General features: G+C 46.1%; 2 protein-coding genes across 2 annotated transcripts in view; one reads left to right on the top strand and one right to left on the bottom strand.

Moving 5' to 3' along the window:
* The window catches only part of LOC146178127 (transmembrane protein 209), a 30445-nt gene extending 15621 nt beyond the window's left edge, over nucleotides 1-14824 (bottom strand). The window contains exons 1-7 of the mRNA XM_084577952.1: nucleotides 14566-14824; nucleotides 12331-12407; nucleotides 12116-12247; nucleotides 10610-10772; nucleotides 8472-8550; nucleotides 5374-5455; nucleotides 1672-1752 (exon numbers count right to left, since the gene is read on the bottom strand). Of these exons, the coding sequence (XP_084434078.1) occupies nucleotides 1672-1752; nucleotides 5374-5455; nucleotides 8472-8550; nucleotides 10610-10772; nucleotides 12116-12247; nucleotides 12331-12407; nucleotides 14566-14717 (766 nt within the window). The 5' untranslated portion in view covers nucleotides 14718-14824. The remainder of the gene's footprint in view (nucleotides 1-1671; nucleotides 1753-5373; nucleotides 5456-8471; nucleotides 8551-10609; nucleotides 10773-12115; nucleotides 12248-12330; nucleotides 12408-14565) is intronic.
* Nucleotides 14825-15024: 200 nt separating this feature from the next.
* LOC146178125 (uncharacterized) overlaps nucleotides 15025-25497 on the top strand; it is a 50927-nt gene continuing 40454 nt past the window's right edge. The window contains exons 1-2 of the mRNA XM_084579636.1: nucleotides 15025-15429; nucleotides 24218-24529. Coding sequence (XP_084435762.1) covers nucleotides 15328-15429; nucleotides 24218-24529 — 414 coding nt within the window. The 5' untranslated portion in view covers nucleotides 15025-15327. The remainder of the gene's footprint in view (nucleotides 15430-24217; nucleotides 24530-25497) is intronic.

Raw genomic sequence — 25497 nt, 5'->3', positions numbered from 1 at the left:
GCTTCGTCTCTTCAGCTGCTGCAGCTTCTCTCCAACAAGGACCCAAGCTGAAGCAGCGTGGACGCGCAAAAAAACGGCGAATGGCTCCAGAGCCAGAGACAGAAAGATGCAGCAGCGGTAATCAGATAGTTGACTATGAGCTGACTTATCTAGACGCGCACGGTGACTGCTTACATTGGCTAAAACAGCCCAATGACTGTTGCCCGGCCGCCTGCATGCCATGTCACACTAGGTGCTTCATGTGGATTGCACGTATCCTGCAATGTAAGAAATTGTAGATTACAGCTCACTGTAGCCAACTATACTTGATCACCCTTTTCATTCACTAAAACTTGTGAAGGCTGCCGCAGACGGCATGCCGCCATAGTCGGCTGACAGCGTTAATTTCGGTCACTGTAGCCGAGACCACGAAGAAGCGCAGCAGTGAAGCGCTGCTTGGTTTGATACAGCACGTATACGTTAAATGTTATCATAAGGACTGTCTGCTATACTCACGCAACAGCAGCATGCTAGCATAAGCACACAGCTTTTGGCAACGGTGCCTCCCGCGGCTACGCCTGCTCCCTGCCTGTTGTACTCGCCGCTAGGCCTAGTCGGTTTTGGTGGACAGCACTTCGGAATGTGTCAGCGGCCTTATCATAGTAACAAAAGCTGTGTATTTCATCACTGCATCCCAGGGAAGCCCACATCAAAATAAAATAAGCTCGATAAGACCTGCTTTCAGCGATCGTCCTCAATTGGCCTAATTTTGCTCTCACAAGCATCGTCAACGACTGCTGCCGGCCGCATGCAAATTGTTCAGCATACCAGGCCACAATGGCACTTTATGGTGATTGTACGTGTGTTCTGCAATATAAGAAATCGTCGATTTCAGTTCACTGTAGCCAAACCTATACTTGATGGCCATTTTCGTTTGCTAAAATTTGTGAATTTTCTCTGCACAATCACTATATTCCCCACACGAAAGCAATGCTCATAACGGTGTATGCAAGCGGCCCCTCATCAGTAAGATGCCTCAGTACGGTGCCCGCGAGCATTTACGTCGACAAACTCTCTCTGCAGTGTGACGCCGCCTGAACCAAAAGCGCGAAGGCATTGACTTCACTTGCGCATGCCTGAGAGGTTCACGTGCAGCACAAACAGATGACTTTCGCAGTTACTGGACATGTGTCCGTGACGTCATGGCCGTCTTTGCTGCAGCGGGTGGCAGCCTGATACCAGTGACATCAGTGGCATCAAGAATACTTCTAGAGTTCACCACTAGGCGCCATCCTAACTGCCCGTAAATTTAAAGAAATATGGTTTTTAAAGATTAATAATAAATTCCTGGCTTCGTTCCAATGAGCTATGCTTTGGGCGATTGCTCAAAAGCGCTCGTTCTGCCCATTGAACATGTTTATCGGTGGCCTTACACCCCCCCTTTACTGTATCCCTTTAAGCCAGACTTCTTAAAAACTTTTTACACGTCACAGGCACTGTTCAGTGGATGGCACCAAAAAAAGTCAAGAAGTTCAGTTATAAATCATTTAGTGGTTGCAGGTAGGCGCGATGTGATGATCCATGTATTCTAAAGTCAAATGCAACAGTTCAAATAAGAAAACGCACAAGCAACCATTTGGTACTACTTCAAGGTCCAGTAATGCACTCGCAAGCAGCTTCCTCAGTACCTACCATAGGAGAGGCTGCGGTCGGGCTCCTCGTGCGCAGACAGATAATCAGTCAGGCTGCGCTCATCGGTAATGTGCCATTTGCCTGCACAAGAGCAAAGGCCTCCTGCAAAGGGGCGTCACTGCCTGATGGTGCCCCACTAACTCCCACTCTAGGATGCACATAAGTAAAACATATTGTGAGGCAAGTTGAGCATAACTGAAAAAGTTCAGTGTAAGTGTGTAAAAGCACTGCAAGTTTCACATACAAATCGAATATGAAGAAATTCTTTCAACTACTGAACGTACCTTTCTCAGCACTACGGCAGCCACGACGAGGATCAAAGGTTCCTTGTTTCCAAAACAGCTCATTTACATAAATTCCAGTTTTGCTATCCTTAACTTCCTATCATCCTCAGGCTGGGATTGAGCACTCGCATCGGCCATTCACGCAGTTATGGACACTGATGGCAGAGGCCTTTTAGGTTTTGGAGCACTTTTAGATAGTAATACTGCTAGCATTCTTCAACAGCGCGTTATTCTGAAATCTGACCTTGGTCAACAGATCGCATAACAACATGAAGGAGAAGTGCAGTATTTGTAACATCTCTGGATGGACACCTGAAGGGAAGGGAAGAAGGTAAGAGTGTAAGAGAAAGTGGTGCCATAGTGGAGGACTATGTAGTACTAACATTGATCACCTGTGGATCTTTAAAGTGCACTGACATCGCATAGCTCAAGGATAGAATGCCTTTGCATTTCTTGATCCAAATGCCACCCTGCAATGGTCCGGTTGGAACACGGGTGCTAGTGAAGTTGAAAGAACCTGGAGGGAGAAGAGGTGGTGAAGGGTGGCAGTTCCTGGCCCTACGGGGTCCCAGGGCTGGGACGGTAGGTCAACGCCGCTTGCGGCGGAGGCTAGCCAGCCACCAAATTTTATCTGTTGCAGGCTGTCATTTTGCACCCGCCATTGCTTCAGTGGTGGACGACTGCTTTGCGGCTGTGCGCGTTTTTCTCTCCCTCTTCTTTTTCCTTTCTTCGCTATTTTCTCTTCGGTCCGCAGGAGGCAGCGGAGGTGGCTCAGCTACAGAGCCAGTAGCAGGCCCATGCGTTTTCTTTTCCTTCTTCCTACAGCCACAACAACAACCACCTCAGGTGGTTGAAATTATTTCGGAGCCCTCCACTATGGTACCTCTCTCCTTCTACTTTCAATCCCTCCTTACACATCATCAGGCACCCACCCCGAAGTGTGGCAGATACTCTACACCAATTTACAACTTTATTAATAAACATAGAAACCGCAACAGTTTCACACACAAGACTGTGCTCGTAATCGTTACAGTGTGAAAGAAATCCTTAGAATAAACACGGCAACCAGCACTGTGTCTTATATCAACAGAGCTATCGCTCGACATTCAGTTCAGTGGTGTTCAACCCCTCTAGCTCTTTAAAGCTCCCCACAGTGTGCATAAAGAAAAGAACTTGACAAAATCATTGAGGACCTTCCCAGTTGTGTTTCATCTTCAATGCTGACAACCATCATCCAGTTGTTCACTAGATAAAATTGCTGTAATGCAAAGAAATTTTGGCAGTTTTTTCAGGTGCCCTGTGGTGGTGCAGTGGTAAGACAACCGACTACTGTGCCAGAGTACCAGGGTTCGGGACTGCCGGCGGCTGTTTCGGTGGAGGTGAAACAAAGTGGTGTCCCTGTGATGTGTGATGTCAGTGCATGTTGTTGTTGGTGTTGTTGTTGTTGTGGCTCTAGGAAGCAGGAAAAGAAAATGAACGGGCCTGCTACTGGCTCTGTGGCTGAGCCCCCCTCCCCTGCCTCATGCGGACAGAAGAGAAAATAGAGAAGAAAGAAGAGGGAGAGAAAGACAAGGGCCCCAACAGCTGTCGTCCACCACCAAAGCAGTGGCGGGTGCAATGACAGCCTACAACAGATAAAATTCGGTGGCAGGCTAGCCCCCGCGGCGGTGACCTACCTATCTCAGCCCCATCAGGGCCAGGACCAACCACTCTCGTCTCCCTAACCTCTCAGCGCATGTTAGAAGGTCCCCAGGTGGTCGAAATTACTCTGCCCTTCCCTTAGGGCAAAGTTCGGATGTCCATAGAACAAGTGTCATAGATACTGCGCCTTTCCTTTCCTGTGAATCAATTATTATTATTGTTATTATTATTATTATTATTACTACAGTAAAACCTCTGCAATAGAAGAGACATCTGGGCGAGTTGGTATGGTGACGATAGAAAAATAAACTTCAGTTGTGAGTTCAGCGCCCGTCCTGTCTGTTCTTCACCTCCGTCCACGTCTGTTGCGCTGTTTTTCTATCAAGTAAAACCTCGTTTATCTGAATCTCATTAACTCGGAAATTCAGTTAACTCGGACTCGCTGCGTGGTCCCGGCAAGACTGTGTACAGTTCAATGGCGGCAGACACTCATTATCTCGGAGGCATTTATCGGCACATTGGTTAACTCTGAGAACTCCGAGGATGAGGGCTACCGACTTTCCTGCGTTACTGTGCGATGCAGCATGGATGTGCATCCACAGCGGGCGGGCAAGGGGGAAACCTATGCAAGGAGAGTTGGTCTGCACACTGCTCGGCAAAAACAAACAACAGCGCAAACTAAAAAAGAAAAAGAAAAAAGAAAGAGCTGAAGGGCACAAAATGTGGTGATGATGATAGTGGATCATGTGAGCTGTGGCTAGGTGGTGCCGGTGACTGCGCGCTGCAAAGGGAGAAGCCTTATCATCATCATCATCATCATCGTCAGGGCGGCGAGACTGTTTGTATTTTGCTGTTAAATGACTGCCACTGCTGTCCCGTGGCTGCGATGGCTGCACTGACTGCATGCTTGATTTCTTTGTCCCAATTGTTTGTGATGCAACGGTGACAGCGCGCTAATCATGAAAATAAGCGCCCGTTGCTCTGTTCGATTGTGTTTGGGGCCTGTTGCCGTTGCGCTCCACAACGATGGCGACTACCACTCCAGTGAAGCGACGACGATGTTGCCGTCGCTGGCATGGTGACCGATGATGACATGTTATCAGAAAAGTCATGAGCAGCCGCTGCTGCGATGTCGCAATGTGCAAGAGGCCGCTGAGGCTCTCGCTATACTGGAGGAATTTTGCGTCGGATCATGCGACAATGAGCATTCATTTGAAATGAATTCAAGCGCACAAGAACACGCACACAAGAGAGGAAACACACAGGACAGGTGCTATCCTGTCCTGTGTGTTACCTCTCTTGTGTGCGTGTTCTTGTGCGCTTGAATTCATTTCAAATAAGCTATGCACCATCTAATCCAAACAGAAAATTTGTTAAATAGACAATGAGCGTGCGCACCAAAATTTGATGGGACTGAAAAAAATTGTTATCGCGCAAATTGCGATGAAGAAACAAACAAACAAACAAACAAAAATAACGCAGTTTTTCATGAAATAAAGGTATGTGTATGCCCAGTACATTTTTTTGTTGTTGTTTTCATGGTAAATTCGATAATCCGGATTTCGGTTAACTCGGACAATTTTGCCGGTCCCTTGCGATCCGGATTAACGAGGTTTTACTGTATTATTATTTTTTAGGCCCATACAATAATTTGAACAGTTCTCCTGATCCCTTGAAAGCCATAATGGCTCCACCACCCTCACTAAGTCACTAAGTTATGAATGCACTGCACTTTCAGTGAGTCACTAAGGTACTCAAGATTCATCGATGGCCAGACCTAGAGGAGATGAAGCTCGCCACCGCAGACCACTGGGGGTCCCTCCGAGCGAAGAGTCGCGAGATCTTTCAGAAAAGCCACTCTGCACACATAAGAGCAAAGAGAAACTTGATTATAGAGAACATAAGAGCACACTGTGCCATATAGCTGCCATAGGAAGCTCACAGAATCCCTCAGCAGGACCATTCCGTCATCGCAAAAATACTGCCTCTCGCAAATCGTTCGGCGCGTGTCACAGGAAGCTAGCTGAGCATCTATTCCAGACAGGTTCCAGCAGCGCACCAATGTGTTGCGGTTCACCGCCATGCAAGAAATGCAGTGCTGCCATTGCGTGACCAAACTTGAACGAAGACACAATCACAACTCTGCTCGCTCTTTTACGAAAACAGCGATGTTACAGCAAAGGAAATCATTAGAGGGACCATAGCACGAAAAAGTGGTGAAACCCAGATGCATGAAAAGGAGAAGCGCGAAAGAGGGTAAGAGCAGCTGTTACAAAACCTTGTGCATTCAACAGGCATCCAGACTGCCCGTGTGACCAAGAGTATTACTGTCTCCTATCTGTGGCTCCCTTTGGCACTTTAAAACTTGCCAAACCGTTAAACCCTTAATTTGCGCTTCTATCATGCCACACACACTTACTAGCAAACAGTCGCATGCTACCATATTATGTGAAAGACACAGTTGTATGCTACCACATTATATACAAGGTTGCCCCGGATAGGGCTGTCCCGTATCAATATAATGCCCCACTTTAATCAAGCCACAAAAATGTGACTTTGCAAGGGTACCAAGGGATCCAAGGGTTCTGGGTTCGATCCCCATCTCACCCTCCGTCAAGAGGGGCGGCCAACTTGGCCCTGTCATGCGGTCTTGTGATGTTACACAACCCTCCAACCAATCAATGCCCCTGACCATATCATCTGCTACCTGCCAGAGTCATGAGCGCAGTTTCTCACTCACAACGCCGCCGCCGGGTTTTTAGCGAAACAGAAGCCTTGACGCTGTTGCTTAAAAATGAGAAAAAGACAAAACTCCCACTCCAACAAAGATTACCAATTTAACAAATTGAAACACCTCTCGAAATACTGATTTACGAAGTGGAAGAAGGAACAAAAGAGGGACAGTGGCTGCAAATTAAGATTTAAAAAAACAAAGGAACATTAAAAACAGACACCTTCCTGCAATCCTTAAATGCCAGAAAGCCTTGTTCCCTTCAACTTCAAAGGAAACCTGTCGACAAATTGTAGCTGGGTGTAGGGGTGTGCGAACATTCGAAATTTTGAATACAAATCAAACATGTTTGTTATACGATTTGCATTCGTACTCAAAAAACTGATATTCAGTATTTTTCGTGTATTTCCGAATACACAGAAAACTTTCAAATTACTGCCGCCTCCCTACACCACGTGCTTCACTGAAACGCTTCAACGCATGGGCTGTGCAGTGAAGCAATTTCAAAACGTGACGGGGTTGTTTTGTGAAGACTTACAAGCAACCTAGTGCCTTCCCAACACTAAGCACAGAATAAAGCCCTTGACGAAGCCGGGCAAAAAATTGTTCTTACTTCAGTTTGATCTCCAATGCAAAATCAATCTATCATCATACAGGTGTTCATCAGATAAAATTACTGCGATATAAACGGTTTTCGGAAGTTTTTTTCAGGCCTATATGATAACTCGAGCTTTCTGTTAATTTGGACATTTTTTATAGCCCCTTGAAGGCTGAATCAATGCATTAGGCAGCAACATGACAGCTCTACCTGTTTTCATGCAGGTCCTTCCTGTACAAAAAACTGGTGTACAGAGTTTACTGTAAACTCCATAACTGAATTTTTCCAGGAGGTTGCTATTTTTCTAATTTTAATTTTTTTTTTCTCTCATCAGATATTTGGTGTATCATATCCAATTCATAATCAAAAATGTAAGTATTCTCACACCCCTAGTTGGCTGGTTTCGATGGATTATTGCATTCAAAGAAGTTCATTACGAAGAGCTCTCATAGGCTAGGAGGTGTCAAAAAATGAGGTACTATAGGTGTTGCCACAACTGGCGAAATTCACAAGCAAACCGCAGTGATGCCAAGACAGCGAGGATCCCCGCGACTACTCTACACCACCATTCAGAATTTCAAATGGGTGCAGTACAGAGTCCCTTTCGGTCTGGACATCATGCGCTTGAACTGAGTGACACAAAAAAAAATGAATGCTTCGATTGGGGTGGTCACTGTTCTACGCCAGGTACAAACTCAGAAAACAACTCATTGCATTCACCTTCAAGCTCAGCAAAGGTGAAACTGGGACTTCATCTGCCTAGCGCCAAGTCTCAACTAGTATAGTGCCCAATGGTGAACTGGCGCATGACATGACCACGTTACTAATTCTGTGCCATAATTAATTAGTTAATTGTCTTCAAAATTGAAATTTACAGTACATCATCAAGTCAATTGCATTGGACTAATTACAGGTAAATAATACAAACCCAGAAAACAGCTCATTGCATTCACCTTCAAGCTCAGCCAAGGTGAAACTGGCTGCAGGCACCAATTAATCACTGTCAATTAGTTAATCATGAATAAAATGATGAAATTTGAATTTTATGCTGAAGCCTCAAAACATTTCATTATAAAGCTTATGTCAAGTAAAACTGCACTCGAAAAGTGTTATCATATTAGCTAAATGATTAAAACAACTTTATGCTATAGCATCAGTCATATATCATTAGATAGCTTATGTCGAGTATGATTGCACTATGCTAATTGCAGGTCTTAATTAGTTAAAAATTGAACTTTACATTATAATTCCAAGTCATATCGTTCTGCCAAAAGGGCCACACAAACAATTCTTACCAAAACCAAGCATTAGATAGCCTCGTCCCTGGTATAAATATAAAGGGGCCCGAAAGGACCAAAGGTGATGGCACCTATTTGTGCCTGCACACTTACTCTTAGAAAACCAAAATGAATAACAGCAGGTCAACATGAGTCCTCGCAGAGACAATCTAGCTAAGAGAGCTAGTTGCCCAACGGAAGGAGATGCCAGCATGAGATGCCACCCTGACGAAGCATCAAATATGACAGTGGGACGATGCCACACTCACCTTGTCAAGCGCATAATTTGAACCGGGATAGTAAGCCCAAGAGCTGGACGACAGGCTTGCATTGTTCCCAAAGCTCGAACTGAAACAACACAAAAGAAGGTGCAGTGCATTCAGAACACAGTAAGAATGCCATCAGCAGAATAAAACTCAAACTTTAGGCACCAGCTTAAAAATGAACTCTGCCTCCTGTTTCTTATACATTCAAGAGCTTACTTTCCAAAGGCAAACAAGTAGCTTATATTTGTAGGCAATCATTTGTTACAAGAATATTAATATTTTCATTAATATTACTTACTATAATAAACATAAAATAAAGGAGCAGCTGTATGGGAATTTGTCATAGCATTTTAAGCAATCAGAAACGTCTTAAATTATTTTTCTTTCTTACAAACCCTCTTCCTCTTTCTAGGCCCAAAAGCCACCCTTCCTATATAATGCACACAAACATACATTTACTCACTCTTTTTACAAAATAATTTTATGAATTTCCTAAATGCACTTGGCTGGCTGCATGGTGCTTGGTAACTAAAAATACTTTCAAGGCCTACTATGAGGCATTTGATAACAGGCAGCCCCTACTGTACTGATGCTAACAGCCAGTGCCTATTAACGAAAAGTGATGGCTACTACTACATATCAACAGCACCACCTTGGGTGTGCCACAGCAAGGATCAGAGAAGTAGCATTGCAAGGCATGTAATCTCAACCCAAGCTGTCATTCTGCTAACATGTTAAATTTCAGAATCTCCATTAAGACCCTAGAAAATGTTTACGTACAAGGGGGCTGCATTCATCAAAACAGCCTCACTGGAAGTTTCTATTGATACCACTGTTATCCAATTATACTAATAATTATTATTATTCATACTTCGAAATTCTTCCTGTCTGAAGCACTTTGCGATGTAGATTATGCAGCCTTAATTACTAGCCAGCTACGTAGAAGCAAAAATCACTCCTACTTGCGTGAGGCACCTGCCAGCAATGTTTATGCATCTTATGTATCATTTACACTTGCATACGATGTCATATTTCTTTCAAAGCTTGGCCCAGTTCAAATGGGATGCCCTGCGTGAAATAGACCTTGTGATGTGGCCTCAAAAGAAATGCTTAAAAGAGTACTGAAGGCTATTTCATTCAACTTTAGCGCTGAATAAAAATGGATTCTGTAGGTATTACTGGCTATGATCTTGAAAGGGTACCGAGAGCAATCTCATCCAACTTTTGCTCTCAATAATAAAGGCTTCTGTAGCTCTTTCTTGGCTGCGATGTTGAAAGGGTACTGAGGGAAATTTTATCTAACTTTCACACTCAATAAAAACGGATTATGTAGCTCTTACAGTCTACATTAAAGTTTGTTCAGCAGGAAAAGGGCTGTTTGTCGCCAAAAGAACTGCATTTAAAAATTATCCCTCTACTTCACTCAAACTAGTTAAGTAAGGTCAGAAAGGACCCTGGGGTTACAGTGGGGAGGAGTAGTAAGTGAGTGGCAACAAAGCCTAGCCTCAGAGAGCTACGCATGCAGAACAGCCTCTTCAAAGTACCGCAGTTTGCGAGCATGGCTGGTGTCTGCCTGTATTTCATTTTCTGACTTTTCTTCAGCTTATAAATTATATGTTGTGAATGAAAGTCATGTATTTGTCATTATAAAGCAGGAATGTATTTGTGCGGACCAATTTAAATAATTAGTTCTTTGGTGGGACACTGAAAATTGAGCTTTCCGACGCTACAAGAGGCCAAGAGTTAGATCCCCCACACACACACACCATTTTGCAAGTAAAATTTGTGCACCAACATAGATCTTTGGCCGCAGATACAAAAGGCTGTACTCATCATTAGCCAGACTACACCCTTATTGCAGGGCAAAGGTCCTCTTCCACCTCTCTCCAATCAACCCGCTCAGCAGCCCCCGCAAACTTCCTGTTCTCATCCGCCCACCTACATCGCCATTTATTTTAAAATGGTGGCCATCTGTACCTGTGAGAAAAGGTACTTCCATTCAATTCTGTTGATGATAAATGTATCTTTTGCAGCTGGGCAGACATCAGCATAAGAGGCAGAGAATCAACTGTTACCGAGAACAATGGCCTCAGTGTCCCGTTAAGGTTAAAAAAAAATCAGGGTGAAAAGCAAATGCACACCCTCCAGAGGCCCAGCTCATGGCAGAGTTGTCGTTTGTGGTCATTCCCATTGACCGTGAGAGAGGGGAGGAAGTTGCCGAGGGCAGCACAAAGTTCTCCAATCCGGGCCACTTTGTCTCCGGTGAATGGGCCTTGGGTGGAGTTGTAACGTTGAAGCCTGCATCTGCAATGCACAAGCATGCCAAGAAAGGCAGTGAAAACACAAATGCAGGGTCAGGCTAGCTGCTAGTGCGGTAGACCTGATGCCTGAAACAAAAACATGGTAAATGCCTATAATGTACAGTGAAGAGCATAGTGGTTTTACCGCGCTAACACAAAGAACGAAAATAAAGACAACACCACGGAGCGCGAACTAACAACTGGTTTTAATGGAAGAAACGGAGTCATTTTATACACAAAAACGTGATTGTCATCAGACAAACATAAAGACACAAGGAAACCCGAGGAAAGCAATCATCGCAAGCAACAAAGGCATACAGCTAGACACACTCATCGCGATAATCTAAGCAGAGCAAGAAGTATGTCGGCCCGTTTGGCCGACATACTTCATTCCACATGAGAAGGGGGTGGGGGGGAATGAAGTATGTCGGCCAAACGGGCCGGTGCATAAACAAAAGGCTAAATGAGCATGCCAACAATTGCAAATCCATTGCGCATCCAGGAAAGCTGGCTATGGATGGTCAGCATTGCAAATGCTAGCCTCAATTCGAAAAAACCGCTGTTATTTCGCATTCTAATAATAAAATCGAAAGAGAAATCACAGGAGCATTCGAAATAAAATCCATCGGGGCCGATATGTGTATCAGCAATGTATCGCTGTCGTTGTGTGTGAAAGTTGATCTGCTTAGATTATCGCGATGAGTGTGTCTAGCTGTATGCCTTTGTAGCCTGCAATGATTGCTTTCCTCGGGTTTCCTTGTGTCTTTATGTTTGTCTGATGATGATCACGTTTTTGTGTATAAAATGACTCCGTTTCTTTCATTAAAACCAGTTGTTAGTTCGCGCTCCGTGGTGTTGTCTTTATTTTCGTTCTTTGTGTTAGCGCGGTGAAACCACTATGAATAACCAACTAGGCCCAATTCTCGCCATTTTAGTGGAGAGCAGCAAGGATTTCAGTACATTATTACTAAACACAGTCGTCTCAGTTATAAAATCTTTGTAGAGAAGAGCTGTTTGGTCACGAGCAGACTCATTATTGCTACACTGCATTTTCCTAATTCAAATGTTTCAAGCTTTTCCACATGCACTTGTTCCTTGCGCAACTACCAATAAAATCCACTAAAAACAGTTCGCTACCACTAGGCTTCAAGTCAAAGCAATGACAGCACATGCAAATCCAGAAGCAGTCGTTCATCACAAAGTGGTTCCTGTAAAGGCTCCTTACACCTTCCACCTGCAGTGAAGTTCAGCGCTCAATCTCTGAAAATACTGATGAACAAAATTCAAAGCTATGCAGTCAGTCAAATCTCCCATGTGATCTAAACTGGGAAGAAACATTGGTCTCACCTGTACCAGAAATGTGCAGCAACTTTGTTTGTATCGGAGTTACAGGAACTGGCTGCTCCCAAAAGTGAACCCAGACATATGAAGTGACGTGCACGAGACAGTTGCACCCAAAAATGATCCCTAAAAGGCACTCTGCACCCAGAACAGAAAGTAAAGAAAAGTAAGGATTGTCAAGGTCTGAACTGCACTCAAATCTAATGGGCGAATCAACTCACCAGCATACCATGGAGCGTCCCCGAACCACAAACCCCAATCATAATCTTCAAAGAACCTCACCAGTGAGCCCTCACGCCTGGGAAGAACAAATTACACCAACGTCAATAGGCACCACTTCGAACATCAACTGTGTCACACAGTGACATCCAACCGCAAAGTAGCATGATGCACTGCGGTCACCTTGGGTTACTGAATACAGTGAAACTTCTCTTGAACAAACTTCAAGGGACTTTGGGAAAAACTTTGCTAAAGCGTTAAAGTTCGCTGAACTGAAATAAGTGCGGGGAAGCTTGTTTTCATTAGCTCCAAGAAACACTGGGTGTTCAGCTCGTATCTCCACCCATTTATCTGTCACTGCACTCATTCGCAAGCGAAGAATGCAGTAAACTTTTGCAGCACTTTTGAACCTAGGACTGCAGAGGCCTTGAACTCAGTCACTGAGAGTAAGCTCCCATGAATCTTGTCCGGCACAACGGTCTGCTGGGCAGCAAAGGCCTTAATTTTCCCAAAGCAGATCATGGTTAATTAGCATGCATGAGTATGCCTTTCTTGGAGCTAAAAGGCCTAGTAGGACTGAGGCTCTGGCTACGGCTAGCTACAAGCTTGCTTTGACAGCCAATTCAGTTTAAAGCTAAATGACGGCCACTTTATGTCACGCGGTAATGAACCATGGTTTTCAATGTAAAAATATGCCACAAAGAGTACAAGTTGTGATGACGTGGGAGACACAGGATGACGCTGTGGAAAATGTTTCTAGAACTGAAATGAGCACTAATTAAATTTCGTTAAAATGAAGGGTATTTCCATATCGCTCGAGCTTCGGTGGGGAATTTAATATAGCTCATACAACTGAATACTTTGTTTCAATGGCGTCCATTCAAGTGGTATTCTACTGTACAAACCATTTACAAACATACGTTAATATTTATGTTTCGGCCCTTCCAAATTAAAATAGGTCCTGATCTAAAGCAGCTAAGTGTCTCTAAAACTAAGTAAGCAACTCCAAAGTTAAAAAAAAGTATTTTCACTCTGACAAGTATTAGTAAGGAATTTTTAACAAAGAATACATAGAGGAAAAGGCCCAGAAGAGACGGCACACATATGCAATTAGTTGTAGATAACAAAGGATGACTAAAACGGCCCCTCTCACTGCTCGACTTTATTCCTCCTGTGAGCCTGTTCACTTTTACGTAACCCACTTCTTCTGTCACTATGGTCTATGGCAACAAAAGAAAAATGGGGGGAGGGGGGAAGCAGTACAGGCTACTTTGCCATTCAAGTTTGACTCTCAGAAAAAGACATTACATATCACATTCAGACGAAGCGGTCTTGGGTGAACACGAACAGTGGTGCTGACACAATCTACACGTGTTTTGCAACATTAGAGACCCAAGCATAGGCGTGTTGGACGCACACAGGCAAGCTGTGTGTAATGTACGCAGTGTCCACTCGTTTACATCTGCGCCTCTCTCTTATTGCTTCTTCACTGCAGAGGTGGGTGCATTTAGAATGCACTCTTTTCGAATACGATGGAAAAAAGGGAAAAAGACAATTTATCAGATAACATGTCCATTCTACTGGAAGCCGCCAGAATTTCCAGGGCAGACCAGCCATATTAGATGTACCAAGCTGGACGCATCCTCTCCGAACGTGGATGAGAGTGAGATTTAAAGAAAAAAAAAAAACAGACATGGATTGCGCTGGAACGCCTTGAAGCGTTTATCCTTCTGGTAGGGTTCGATCCTTGGCACAGAGCCGCCATAACCCCTTTGTGACCCGTACTTTTGCACACAGGAAGCCGCATTGGGCCTTGATTGGCTACTTCTGTAGACGGAGATTATGCCAGGTTTTTTCTTTTTGGCCCTCAATCAGCCGGCCCTGCCCATTTCGAAGTACTTGCCAATGATGCAACTTGAGCACCGCGAGCATTTCAGGCCCCTCTCGGAAGTCCATAGCAAGAGGTTCCCAAAAATATCGCCCAGATACGTCCCTTGATGTTCAAATAGCATCTTAGTTGTTTCTTCTAGTATTTCAGTGCATGCAACAAGGGCTGTTAGAAGCGCTGTTGTCGAAACGCGGCCGTCAGCGTACAATCAGTCGTTGTTTTTGTGGGAGACACCTCAGTTCGCTCAGTGACATCTCGAAACAATTACCGATGATACGGCACATCAAAGTGACGACTGTGTGTTCACGCGTGCACGTATGATGTGATAACGCGAAATCAAATAACTCACATATCCACAAGCACGACCAATGCTAGAATGAAATTCAAGCATGCCCAGTTCGGCGTAGACTTCATCCTTTCCGTTTCAGTTTTTCTGGAGAAAATACCTCCACGGTGCTTCGAGTAAAAGCGGCCATCCAAGCTTCCCTGAACGTTGTTCATTGTGCTAGTTAGAACATTTACAGCACATTGCACAAGGCGATGACACCAAACTTTTTCCAAACTTCTCCAGCACACGCCGCGCCGCCAAATTTACGGTGATGCGTACAGCCATGCCACTGTCAACTATCAACGTTTGCGATCGGCAACGGTGTTGCGTATATCACAGCAATAAATGCAATAAAACGGCAATTAATTTTTATTCAAAAATCATGTTTCGTGCAAATTGAAAGGAAGCAAGAAATAAAACCAAAACAAAATTTGTAAGGGCGGGTTTTACGATTTCAAATATTCTGACATTGTACACCGGTGGTACGCAGGAACGATGTGTGGCACTTTCGAGTTACCAAAGTAGTAATGGCTGGAGCAATCAACATTTATTTTCTCACGCGTTTGTTTAAAGTCATAGAGTGAACTTATATATGGTATAGTGAGACTGCTTGTACCATCCTGTGTTCGAAGACAAAGAAGCTAAAATGCGGCGTTTCTTTGGCGCACGCGGTTTGTATCAGCGGCGGTTCCGAGGAAGTCAGACGCTACGCTTCGGCGTAGGAACAGCTGGGCTTTCGGGACTGTCCATTGCCGGCCTGGAAACCGCCACGCCACTTGTAGCATGAAGGAGCCTCGCAGGGGACACTCTCGACGCTGTCGCAGCGTTGAGTGCCGCGCCGAAAACACGGGTGACGACCACCTCTTCAGGAATCCTCTCAGCAAGGTACCGAGCACACGCGGCGACTCAGCTTCCTTCAGTCTTCTAGGCGAGTGAATTTTATTTCGCCAAGGAAGCGATCCGCCACGAGTAATTTCGCGTAGGGGTACGCGTTCGCGTAGCCACCTTATGAAAGCGATGCAGTTGCCACCTTTGCTTTAGGTTTTGTCATCATCATCATCCTGACTATACCCACTGCAGGGCGAAGGCCTCTCCCATATTTCTCCAATTAACCCGGTTCTGTGCTAAGTGCATCCACTTGGCCCCTGCGAACTTCTTAACCTCATCCGCCCATCTAACTTTCTGCCGCCCCCTGCTACGCTTTCCTTCCCTTGGAATCCAGTTTGTTACCCTAGGCGACCATCGGTTATCCTCTCTTCGCACGTGTACTGCCCATGCCCATTTCTTCTTAATTTCCACTAGAATATCAGTAACTTGAGTTATTTCTTGTGAAATAATGAAAAACTTCATATGGGAGATTTGGGTTTGGGATATGTGTGTGGGGTCCCTGATTTGCAACTACAGTGGCTGTCGCTGATGTTCATGCATGAGTGTTTTATGAATGAGTTCGCTTGGGTTCATATTCAAATATATGCGATCCCAGCGGGGATATCCTGTCTAAAGGGCTAGCTGTTTTTAAAAAGCGAAAGCTTTTACTAATTCCCTCTGTAGCTTCCTCGCCATGTGCGCGTATCTGACCTTGAACAGAGCAGAAACCACGTGGAAGCTATGACGTCACTCAACCGCAGATATACGCTGTTGCGGGGGAGAGGACAAAATACCACAAGGAGATACAGAAAAAGAGAGCAGCAGCACTGGTTAAAAGAACAAAAGAATTCAGAGTAAAAGAAGTTGCCTACGTAGACGCTGCAAGCGGCCGATCGGGGGCGGCAGTTGCCGCGGTAGTCGATGATAGCGGCGCAGCAGTCGTCTCCGCCACCATCCGAAGCAGAAACATAGACACGGCTAAAGAGGTTCGCTTGCGTCGGAACGAAGGCTATATTGATCTTTAGCGACAGTAAAACTGCTATCTGGAATATCGGAAAAGGCAGAGTCTCGCAAGAAGCCGCTCGAATTCTATCAGCTGCAGCTAAAATCGATCGCAAAATCACCCTAATTTGGGCCCCGGCACACACGTCCGTCCCCGGCAACGAGGCGCGGAGGCAAACACGGAATCGTCCGACTGCCAGGAGATGGACGAACGTTTGCAAACCTATAAAGAAATCATCGAAAATTATAGATTAGGAAGACGTCTGATGCCGCCACTGGATGCTAGCTTAAATAATAAAGAGGCCAGCCTGGCGGCGATTACAAGCCGGAAATTTCTCAAACCCTGTCTGGTTATTTGACACCCAGATAGATGAGAGAAAAAAATGATAAATGTAAAGCCTGCGAAGCGAGGGGGACCCTCGGCCATATACTTTGAGAATGCCCTAAAGCCTGGGTGACCCTGCTAAGCGACGTCCCCGCTGACCAGCAAAGAGCCGTCCTCTTGGTGTCTGTGGCCGCGAATAACCAATGTATATTCGCCAGTCCTTAGTCGCGGAGGTTCCAGCCCCCGTTCCTCAGGCCTGCGTGCACGGAGAGGGGAGTAGGGGGCCTCCTAAATTGGTGGCAAATAAAGTTTTAATCAATCAATCTATCAATCGATATTACGCTGGAAGCCGCTGCCTCGATCTTAGCCGGTGCCAACGGATCGCAAGAGCATTTGACAATTTAATGGCGGCAGTCGTCATGGATGACCCAGGCGAGAGGCCTGGTGAACTATGCGTCTCAAAGGTTGCGGAGGCAACAGGCCGAATCCGATCATTCAGTGGACAGTGGACCTTTCAGTACACTTTACAGGGGGCATGGCTTGCTCCTGAGGGAACCGGACAAGAACACAAAAAAGCTCGTGGTCTGGGTGGGATGACGTCGCCCTCCATTAGGGTAGAACACTAGTTAGGGCGCCACTAATCCCATTTCACGGATTTGTTCGATCAACAAAATTTCTCCACTCCAATACATGTGCAAAGGCTTGAGGTGAGCATGTCATTGTCTGTGAGTCCCCTGCTGACGACGAATGACGCACCCACCGCAGTTGTAGTGACTTTATCTCATGGCGACCACTCGGCGTTCGCAGTTTTTGGTTGTGGCTGTATGCACGGGCCTGTTACTGGCTCTGTAGCTAAGCAACCTCCGCTGCCTCGTGCGGACAGAAAAGAAAAAGTAGAGAAGAAAGAAAAAGAAGAGGGAGAGAAAGACGCGAGCCGCAACAACCGTTTTCCACCACCTAAGCGGTGGCGGGTGCAATGACGGCCTACTACAGATAAAAATTTGGGGCAGGCTAGCCCCCGCCGCAAGCGGTGTTGACCTACCAGTCCCAGCCCCGTAGGGCCAGGAACAGCCACCCTTCACCTCGCAGTTTTATTGCGAAAGCAATACTACGCCAGGTTTCGAGCCTCCAGCGTAGCGTGGCCCGGTAGTTACGCTTTACACCACGTGACTATTGACGTCATACCAGCGCGAGAGCTGGGCTACCAATTGTCGGCTCTTCAGCGTAGCGTGGCTTCATTCATTCATAAACCTTTATTCATGATGACGACATGAGGCCTAGAGGTGAAGGGGGTGGGTTAGGTGTGGTTAAGGGCGCCAGACTTCGACATGAAGTCTAGCAGGGCATTAAGCTTGCGCTTGACGTTGGTATTGAGGGCTGTCCAGTCTTTGTGAGTCTGAATGTGGTGAGCAGATGTGTAGCGGGCGCGGAGGCCAGCCGTGCCAGGACAGGTATAGATGAAGTGATGCAGGCCAACGGAGTCAGCATGGCAGTTGGGGCAGCTTATCTTGGTTCGGCGCCATTGACTCAGGATGTCCGGTGTGTACGCTGCACCGGCTCGCGCCTTGTGAGTTAGAACTTGGGCAGGACGAGAGAGGCCGGAAGGCTCCTCACTCGAATCTTTGACGAAGCAAACCTTCACTTGCCCATATTGGACCACCTTACAGCAGGGCCAGGAAGAGATCACCGACAACGCCACATAACTGATACACAAGACCAGCACATCGGTCTCCGCACTTTATTTATTTATTTATTTCAAATACCCTAAGGGCCCTTGCAGGCATTACATAGGGGGGGGGGGGTCATCAAATATACAGAAATAATTTACAATACAACCAAACAAAAAGCTGTAAGCAGAAATAGGTGCACAAAAAACCATGAACAATTTATACAGGCGACAGGAGCTGGTTTCGGAGATTTAAAAAATAATAAAAATGCACATCTAACAAAACAGGGAAATGCAGCACTTCGAAAAAAAGATGAAAATATTGCAGTCAGAAGTTGCGAAACATGGAACAGGGAAGCGACGCCGCCCTATATGATGACGATGACACCGGCATCACGTTTGCAACCACCGCCTATACCAGGAGGGTTCAGAGCTGCACGCTACTAGCCACAGTAATCGCCGGTACTGGTCCGCAACTGAACTCTTAACGGCCATCGACGAGGCCCTTCAACACTGCACCAAAGGAACAGATCGTTTCATCCACATCTACACCGACAGTCAAGAGGCTATAAAAACTCTGTAAGCCCGTTCTTGCAAGACCTCTACAACACCGCATCAAACAGCGCTGCCGCTACCTGTGAGAGACCTCACAAGTCTCGGTATGGATTCATTGAACACTTGGACATCACGCACAAGGAATCGGGAACAGAATAGCCCACGAGCTCGCGTCATCAACTTTGTGAAATCCTTCCTGGGTAACAGAACCTATGAAATTCAAATCGATACCGTCCACACGGCACAACATTTTACAAATCGCACGGGTGTGCCACAAGGCTCAGTCATTTCCCCACCTTATTTAACATCGTCATGACGAAATTGCAATGGCAACTAGACAAAATCGATGGCCTATGGTTCACAATATACGCGGACGACATCACGCTCTGGACCACGTACCGTAATACGGCTCGAGAACAAATGGAGACGCTGCAACTAGCACTAGATACAATCTACATTGAACTTCATTCTGCAGGCATGCGTCCATCCCCGGAAAAAAAAAAACAATTTCTGGTCATACATCCACCGCCTGGCGGCGTGGACGTCAACCTTCAGGTCAAAGCATCGAACAAACCCCGGAAGGTCATCTCCGGATACTTGGCGTTCCCATCAATCAACATGGTACTGCTAAGGATTGGATCCAACAGCCAAAATCTCAATGGAAGCCAACGCTCCACTTAAAGGGAAGCTGAAGTGGTTTTCAAATTGCATGAAATGCCGTGGTTGGGAAGAAAAGACCTCGAAAATCATATATGTAAATTTTTGCTCGATTATGTCCGTTAGAACAGCCGCAATCGCCTTTTAAAAACCCGCCGCGGACACTAGGCACTATACACGCCCCCGTCGCCTCCGGAAGCGCCGGGTTGGGGATGGCAAAATTGGAGAGCTGGCGGAAGTGACGCCATTCACGGGGAACCGGCCAGCCGTCCTGCCCGTCCCGCATTGCTTGCTCCGCTGCGTCTCGCGCTTTGGCGTGGCGAACGACGATTCAACGTAATCCTTTGCTAGTGCCGTTTGGTTTTTCTAGTTCGAGCGTTCTGTGTGGAGTGGGTGTAGCGACAAGTGGCCATCATGCCGTCGTTCTGCGCAGCATTCGGCTGCGCGAACACTGGCGGCCGGGACGATGGGGTGTTTCACACGTTTCCAAAGGACAAGAAACTTTCAGCGCGGTGGGTCTCTGCCGTGAAGAGGAAAAATTTCGTACCTACGAAATCAACTGTGTTGTGCTCGAACCATTTTCGTGACAGTGACTATTATCGGAGCTTGGGAACGATGCGGGCACTCGGAATTCCAATTAAATCAGCGCAACTGAAGCCCGGAGTCGTTCAGTCAGTGTTCCCGCACAACAATAACGCCTCGCCACCTCCAAGAGCGGCCTCCTGGCAGCACAAGCAGTCCTCTTCATTATTCATCAGCGCGCAGCACATGCAGCTGCACCTAATTGAACAAAATCCGATTATTTGAACTTATAAATATTTGAGCAAGGCAAACAATTTGCATTCGTGAACGCTTGACAAGGCTGATGATCGACAATAGTAGAGCGTTCGTGCAAATTTTTCCTCGAGTAAAAATGGCAAACTCGTCGAGCCGCGGTATGCATATATCTGTTGTAAGTCATTCTGCTGGCTATCTCGCTGCGCAACACCACCAACTACATCCTGCCGAAACAAGACCAACGGAAAGCCGCAGACAAAAAGAGGTGCACAGGACGACGCGGCAAAGATCTGCCTCGTTTTCTAGCTGGCTTTACTTGTTTAAAATGTGCCAATTCACCTAGCTCTCCACTCTACTACATCTCGTAGGACGACAGAAGAAAAAAAAATACAGGGGCGCACTTAATAGCAAACACGAATAGCTTCCGCTGTCATCTCGTTACACTGCAGTCCAGCAGTGAACTCACTAAACAGGTTTGGCGCTCTTTCGTAGTAATAAAAGGCCTTCGGATGTAAGTAGGCACCATGCTCTAAATCAATGAAAAATAAATGCTTTACCTCGCGTGACTCGTGTAAGCATGCCGGCGTTTTGAATTCGGTATTACAGGTGTCTGGTGTTCCGGCTGTTATGCAGCAGCCAGTAAGCAACAGCGTTTCGACGTGATTTACTTTATTACCACTTGCACATCTACATCGCAAAGATATGTAAAAACAAGCACCTACGCAAAACATACGTACCAGAGGAGATTTCAAACCTGTGAAAATGTCGCGGCGTCACTTTCTCCTTCGGCGCACTCCGCGGCGTCGTTGGTTCCGCCGTTTTCTGCAGCCGCTGATGGCTCGAACATATATGGCGAGAGTCCAAACTGTTCACTACTGCCCGCACTATCCATAATTTTCAAGACTAGGCCTTCCAGCCAACTGAAGCAACGCGCTAGCAACGCACTACGCAGCAACGCCGTCGGTGCAGGCCGGAGACCCGCGGGACGCCCGTAGATGACGTCACGACGGTCCCGACCACTCACAGGCGACAGTGGCGTTCGCTCGGCGCCCTGAGGCGCTGGCGCGCGTTTTCTTCTAAAAAACAGCTGTTTGCGTTTATTTAAGCCCTTTTTTCATGCGATATTCTTGTTCAGTGGACCAAAAACAACTAAATGCTGCCAAAAACTCAATTTTTTCGAAAAGTGCTTCAGCTTCCCTTTAATCAAACGGTACGCAGATAATGTAGAAATACAGGCTGTCCCCGAAAATTGCTTCGGCACATGTTCATCGAATACACTGCTACGATTTTTTTTTTCAAGGGAGATATACCTGTGTTGAATCAGCCCATAATTTCAGCATGAGTTCAGCACGAAAAATAATTAACTGGAAATAATGTCTAGTATGATCAACTCCAGCACGGTGACCACTTTTCCATTGAAATTTAACTGTCTCATTATATGGCCCCCACCAACCGGTGCACATACAAGATGCATGCTTATTCCAAGGCCCACTGGAAAAGGCTGGGTCTAGATTAACTGGAAAATCTTGAGCTGAATGCAAAAATGCCTACTAAACGAAAGTCCTAATGGGTTCCCAAACAACCATATATCCCACAGCGGGGCATCCTATATAAATCACTTGTTTCAATTGAGAGTTTTTCGGGATTTCTAAGGGACTTCGGAATTCCCTCGGACATCCCAATATACCATGATGGGGATCCTTGGGATGTTCTTGGGATGCCTTTGTGTTGTCTGAGAAGCAAAAATGATTGATTTAGCCATAGGTAAGTGCATTTTACATGCGAAAGCGGATCGTTACGCACCGTTTCACATATTTTAGATGTTTCACTTATTATTTAGCTTTCGTTTGTAAATTTGTTGCTTAGGCCTAATAGCTTTGTTCTTGACCATGGTCATGGTCACTCACAGCATAGCTAAGCTTCGTTGCCAAGCAACACTCGGTTAGGTGGAAGGAAACAGGAAATCGGTGAAATTTATTGTGTTAAGCTAGGAATGTTTTCGCACCAAAACAAGAGGTTCGTTTCATTTACGTTGCAATGTCTGCAACACGGCAATAGAGGCTTTTTGTACAGTCATCATGATAACATACCCAACTGAAAACTTGACCATGGCTTTACGGTGGCCCAACGTCGACATACATGACCGACCATGGCCCAAGCTTGGTCAACAAGGTTGGGCCGAGCTCGTTCTTGGCCTTGAAGTGACCTACCTAGTAGGCCCCATGTAGGCCCGACGTCGCCGAGGAGCCTGACTGACATAGGCCCAAGTATGGTCACCAATAAGGCCAACCTTTCAAACAATGTCCATCCTAGCACGCAAAAAGTTACCTAAATAGTTTCGAATGTCATTCCGTAACGCTGCCAACAAAATATGCACGTTCCCCTAGAAAAAACTGGTGACCATCAGAATATTCTGCAAAGCTTCTAAAACAGCAGATTGCAAAGAGCAGGTGTCTGGCAGTGAACATTATCACTAGCATTTCCATGACGATCAGGTCTGTCATGACATCATATAAGAAACAATGCGCAAATATATCCCCCACATGAGGCACTCATTTCAGAGCCAGTGACCCTCGCAAGTCGAGAGATTTCAATCTCTTTTAAGCTTCCGATGGCAAAAATTAAAAAATAAAAGTGAAATGCTCATGTTGCAGATCATTTTTAAAAACTTTGATCTGCCTCATTTGCGCGCAAATTATGCAAATCGTTTTTCTAAAAACACATTCTACTCAGCCAAACCCGTCGGCAGCCTGCCACGGCTCTACTTTGGGCCGTGTGTGGCTGCCGACCATTGGGTGCTGACCAATTCTATATACCATTTGCCGATATGTGGCTGGCTCACTGTACAGGGTGAACCAGTTCTACTTATAACATGGTCAATTTATTCAAGGCAACATTGCTTCCAACCAACATGCATATCGAAGCAAAGCGATGCAAGCACAAATGGATCCGGACGTGGTGCTTCGGATGGCCTGCCACTTACCTTTATTGCACTGCCGGTTCAGACTCAATGCCACTTTGGAAACAGTGACCGTGTTAAAGCTAGAAGTGGACGACCCTGTACTTGGCTAACCTCATCGGCAGCGAACCACGGCCCTATTTTGGGCCATGTTTGGCTGCCGAGTGGTGGGTGCGTGCAAACTAATTCCCCACTACTTGCCGATTGTTTCATTAAAGTCTTTGGCCAACTATTAGCAAGCGTAATTGGCAGCCAACCAGGGCCCACCTTTGGGCCTGGCCGAGCTCTACCCAGTCGTTTACTGACGATCGACCAATTTAAGTTGGGTATCTGTCTTGCGAATACGTATTAATGGTGCCAGAAAGAAGTTTTAACCAATGCTGTATACGCCCTGCAGAGGAACGAACGCGCACTCCAAATAATTGAGCTGACGGCGCTTACCTTTGTGGTCGTGGGGAATTTCAGCGACCGACGACGCGGGGGACGCGGGGAGAAATGCAGCTGCCATAGAGTGATTACCAGCGGAAGCATTGGAACACCTAGACATGAGTCACACCTGGCTGTACAACGCGGGCAAAGATCGCATATCCGCCCATATAAGGCGGACGTCCGACGTGGCAGAAGCAGCAGAGGTTAGAAACGTAACGACGGAGACGGGTACCTCATGGCGCCTCGAGTGCTGTCATTGTGTTCGGACAAATCATGCAACCGGGACTGACAACCTGGCCAATCAGCATGGAACGTAGTCCTGACGTCATGCGCTATGACTGGTAAAGCTAGGTCCATGTGTTAAATTTCGTTACAAAATCGGTCCGCCATAAGCACTGCCTTGGTTACAGCTGACGCAAAACCATATTTCACCCAGTGGTACCGCGGCCGAAGGCGAAGCAAAGACGACGAAGCTCAGCTCCTGGGCGCCGAATACGATGCCGGAAACGAGAGTGGCAGCTCGCAGCAGCAGCAGCAGCAGCAGCAGCAGGCGCGCAGCGGTAGCCAGCAACCGGCAACCAACTCGTCGGGAGCGGTGCCGCCTTCGAGCACACGTCCACCCAAAGAGCCCTGTCCACCCGGGCCCCCGCCCTCCCACAGACCCCCTCCCATCCCGACGGCAGCTTGCGGCGTACCCCGCGTGCACGTCTCTTTACCGGAGGAAGACCTGAGCACCAGGACCAAGCAGGTAGCGAGACACCAAGCAAGGACTCACATACATACATACATACATACATACATACATACATACATACATACATACATACATACATACATACATACATACATACATACATACATACATACATACATACATACATACATACATACATACATACATACATACATACATACATACATACATACATACATACATACATACATACATACATACATACATACATACATACATACATACATACAGAAATGCACACATTATCCACAGACCGATAGCACTATATAAAATGCTATATACTTATACAAAATAAGCTCAAATACATGATTCCTCACAGAGGGGAAACAATAGAAAGGGGGGGGGGGAATCTTCAAACCAGCGCATTGAAAAATCTCCAATTTCTTAAACGGGATATGCTAAATGTCTTACCCGCTAGCTGTTGTGCGCAAAGCCGCGCGATCCGCTAGGCCGATGGAAGCGAAGTGTAAAATGCGCCAGACTTTCGGTGGTCGAAATCCGGAGCTCTTCATTACGATGCTTATTTCGTTCCCTTAACCACGGCCGCTCAATGGAAGCGCTTCCATCGAGCGGCTGTGCCTTAGCACATGCAGTGCGGTTGAAGTGTCTATGCCGTCAAAGCCAGTTCCCGATTTTCAGTTTCTTCTCACTTAATGTTCCTCAATCTATATAAGGTTAATTCTAGCAAACGTAATTTATTACAAAAAACCATGACCTCACTGGCGATAATGAGCGGCTACCATTGATCCCTGGTGCGCCCTTAATTCTACATAACTTGTTCCTGCATTGGTTTGGTTTGGTAAAACTTTATTTCCCACAGTAGGGGTCCTGAAGGACATTGTGGCGTTCCGTTATATGCAGCATACCTTCGGAATATCAGCATCTCCTCTTTTAATGTCATAAGCTAGACCGTTTTGTTTTTCATCGTTCTTCCGGCATCTCGATCCGTGCTAACAAGCACA

The sequence above is a fragment of the Amblyomma maculatum genome, chromosome 9 (genome assembly GCF_055883805.1).
Source record: "Amblyomma maculatum isolate TAMU_Amacu chromosome 9, ASM5588380v1, whole genome shotgun sequence".
NCBI lineage: Eukaryota > Metazoa > Arthropoda > Arachnida > Ixodida > Ixodidae > Amblyomma > Amblyomma maculatum.
The sequence above is the reverse complement of the archived record's forward strand: the minus strand, read 5'-3'. Positions and strand labels throughout refer to the sequence as shown.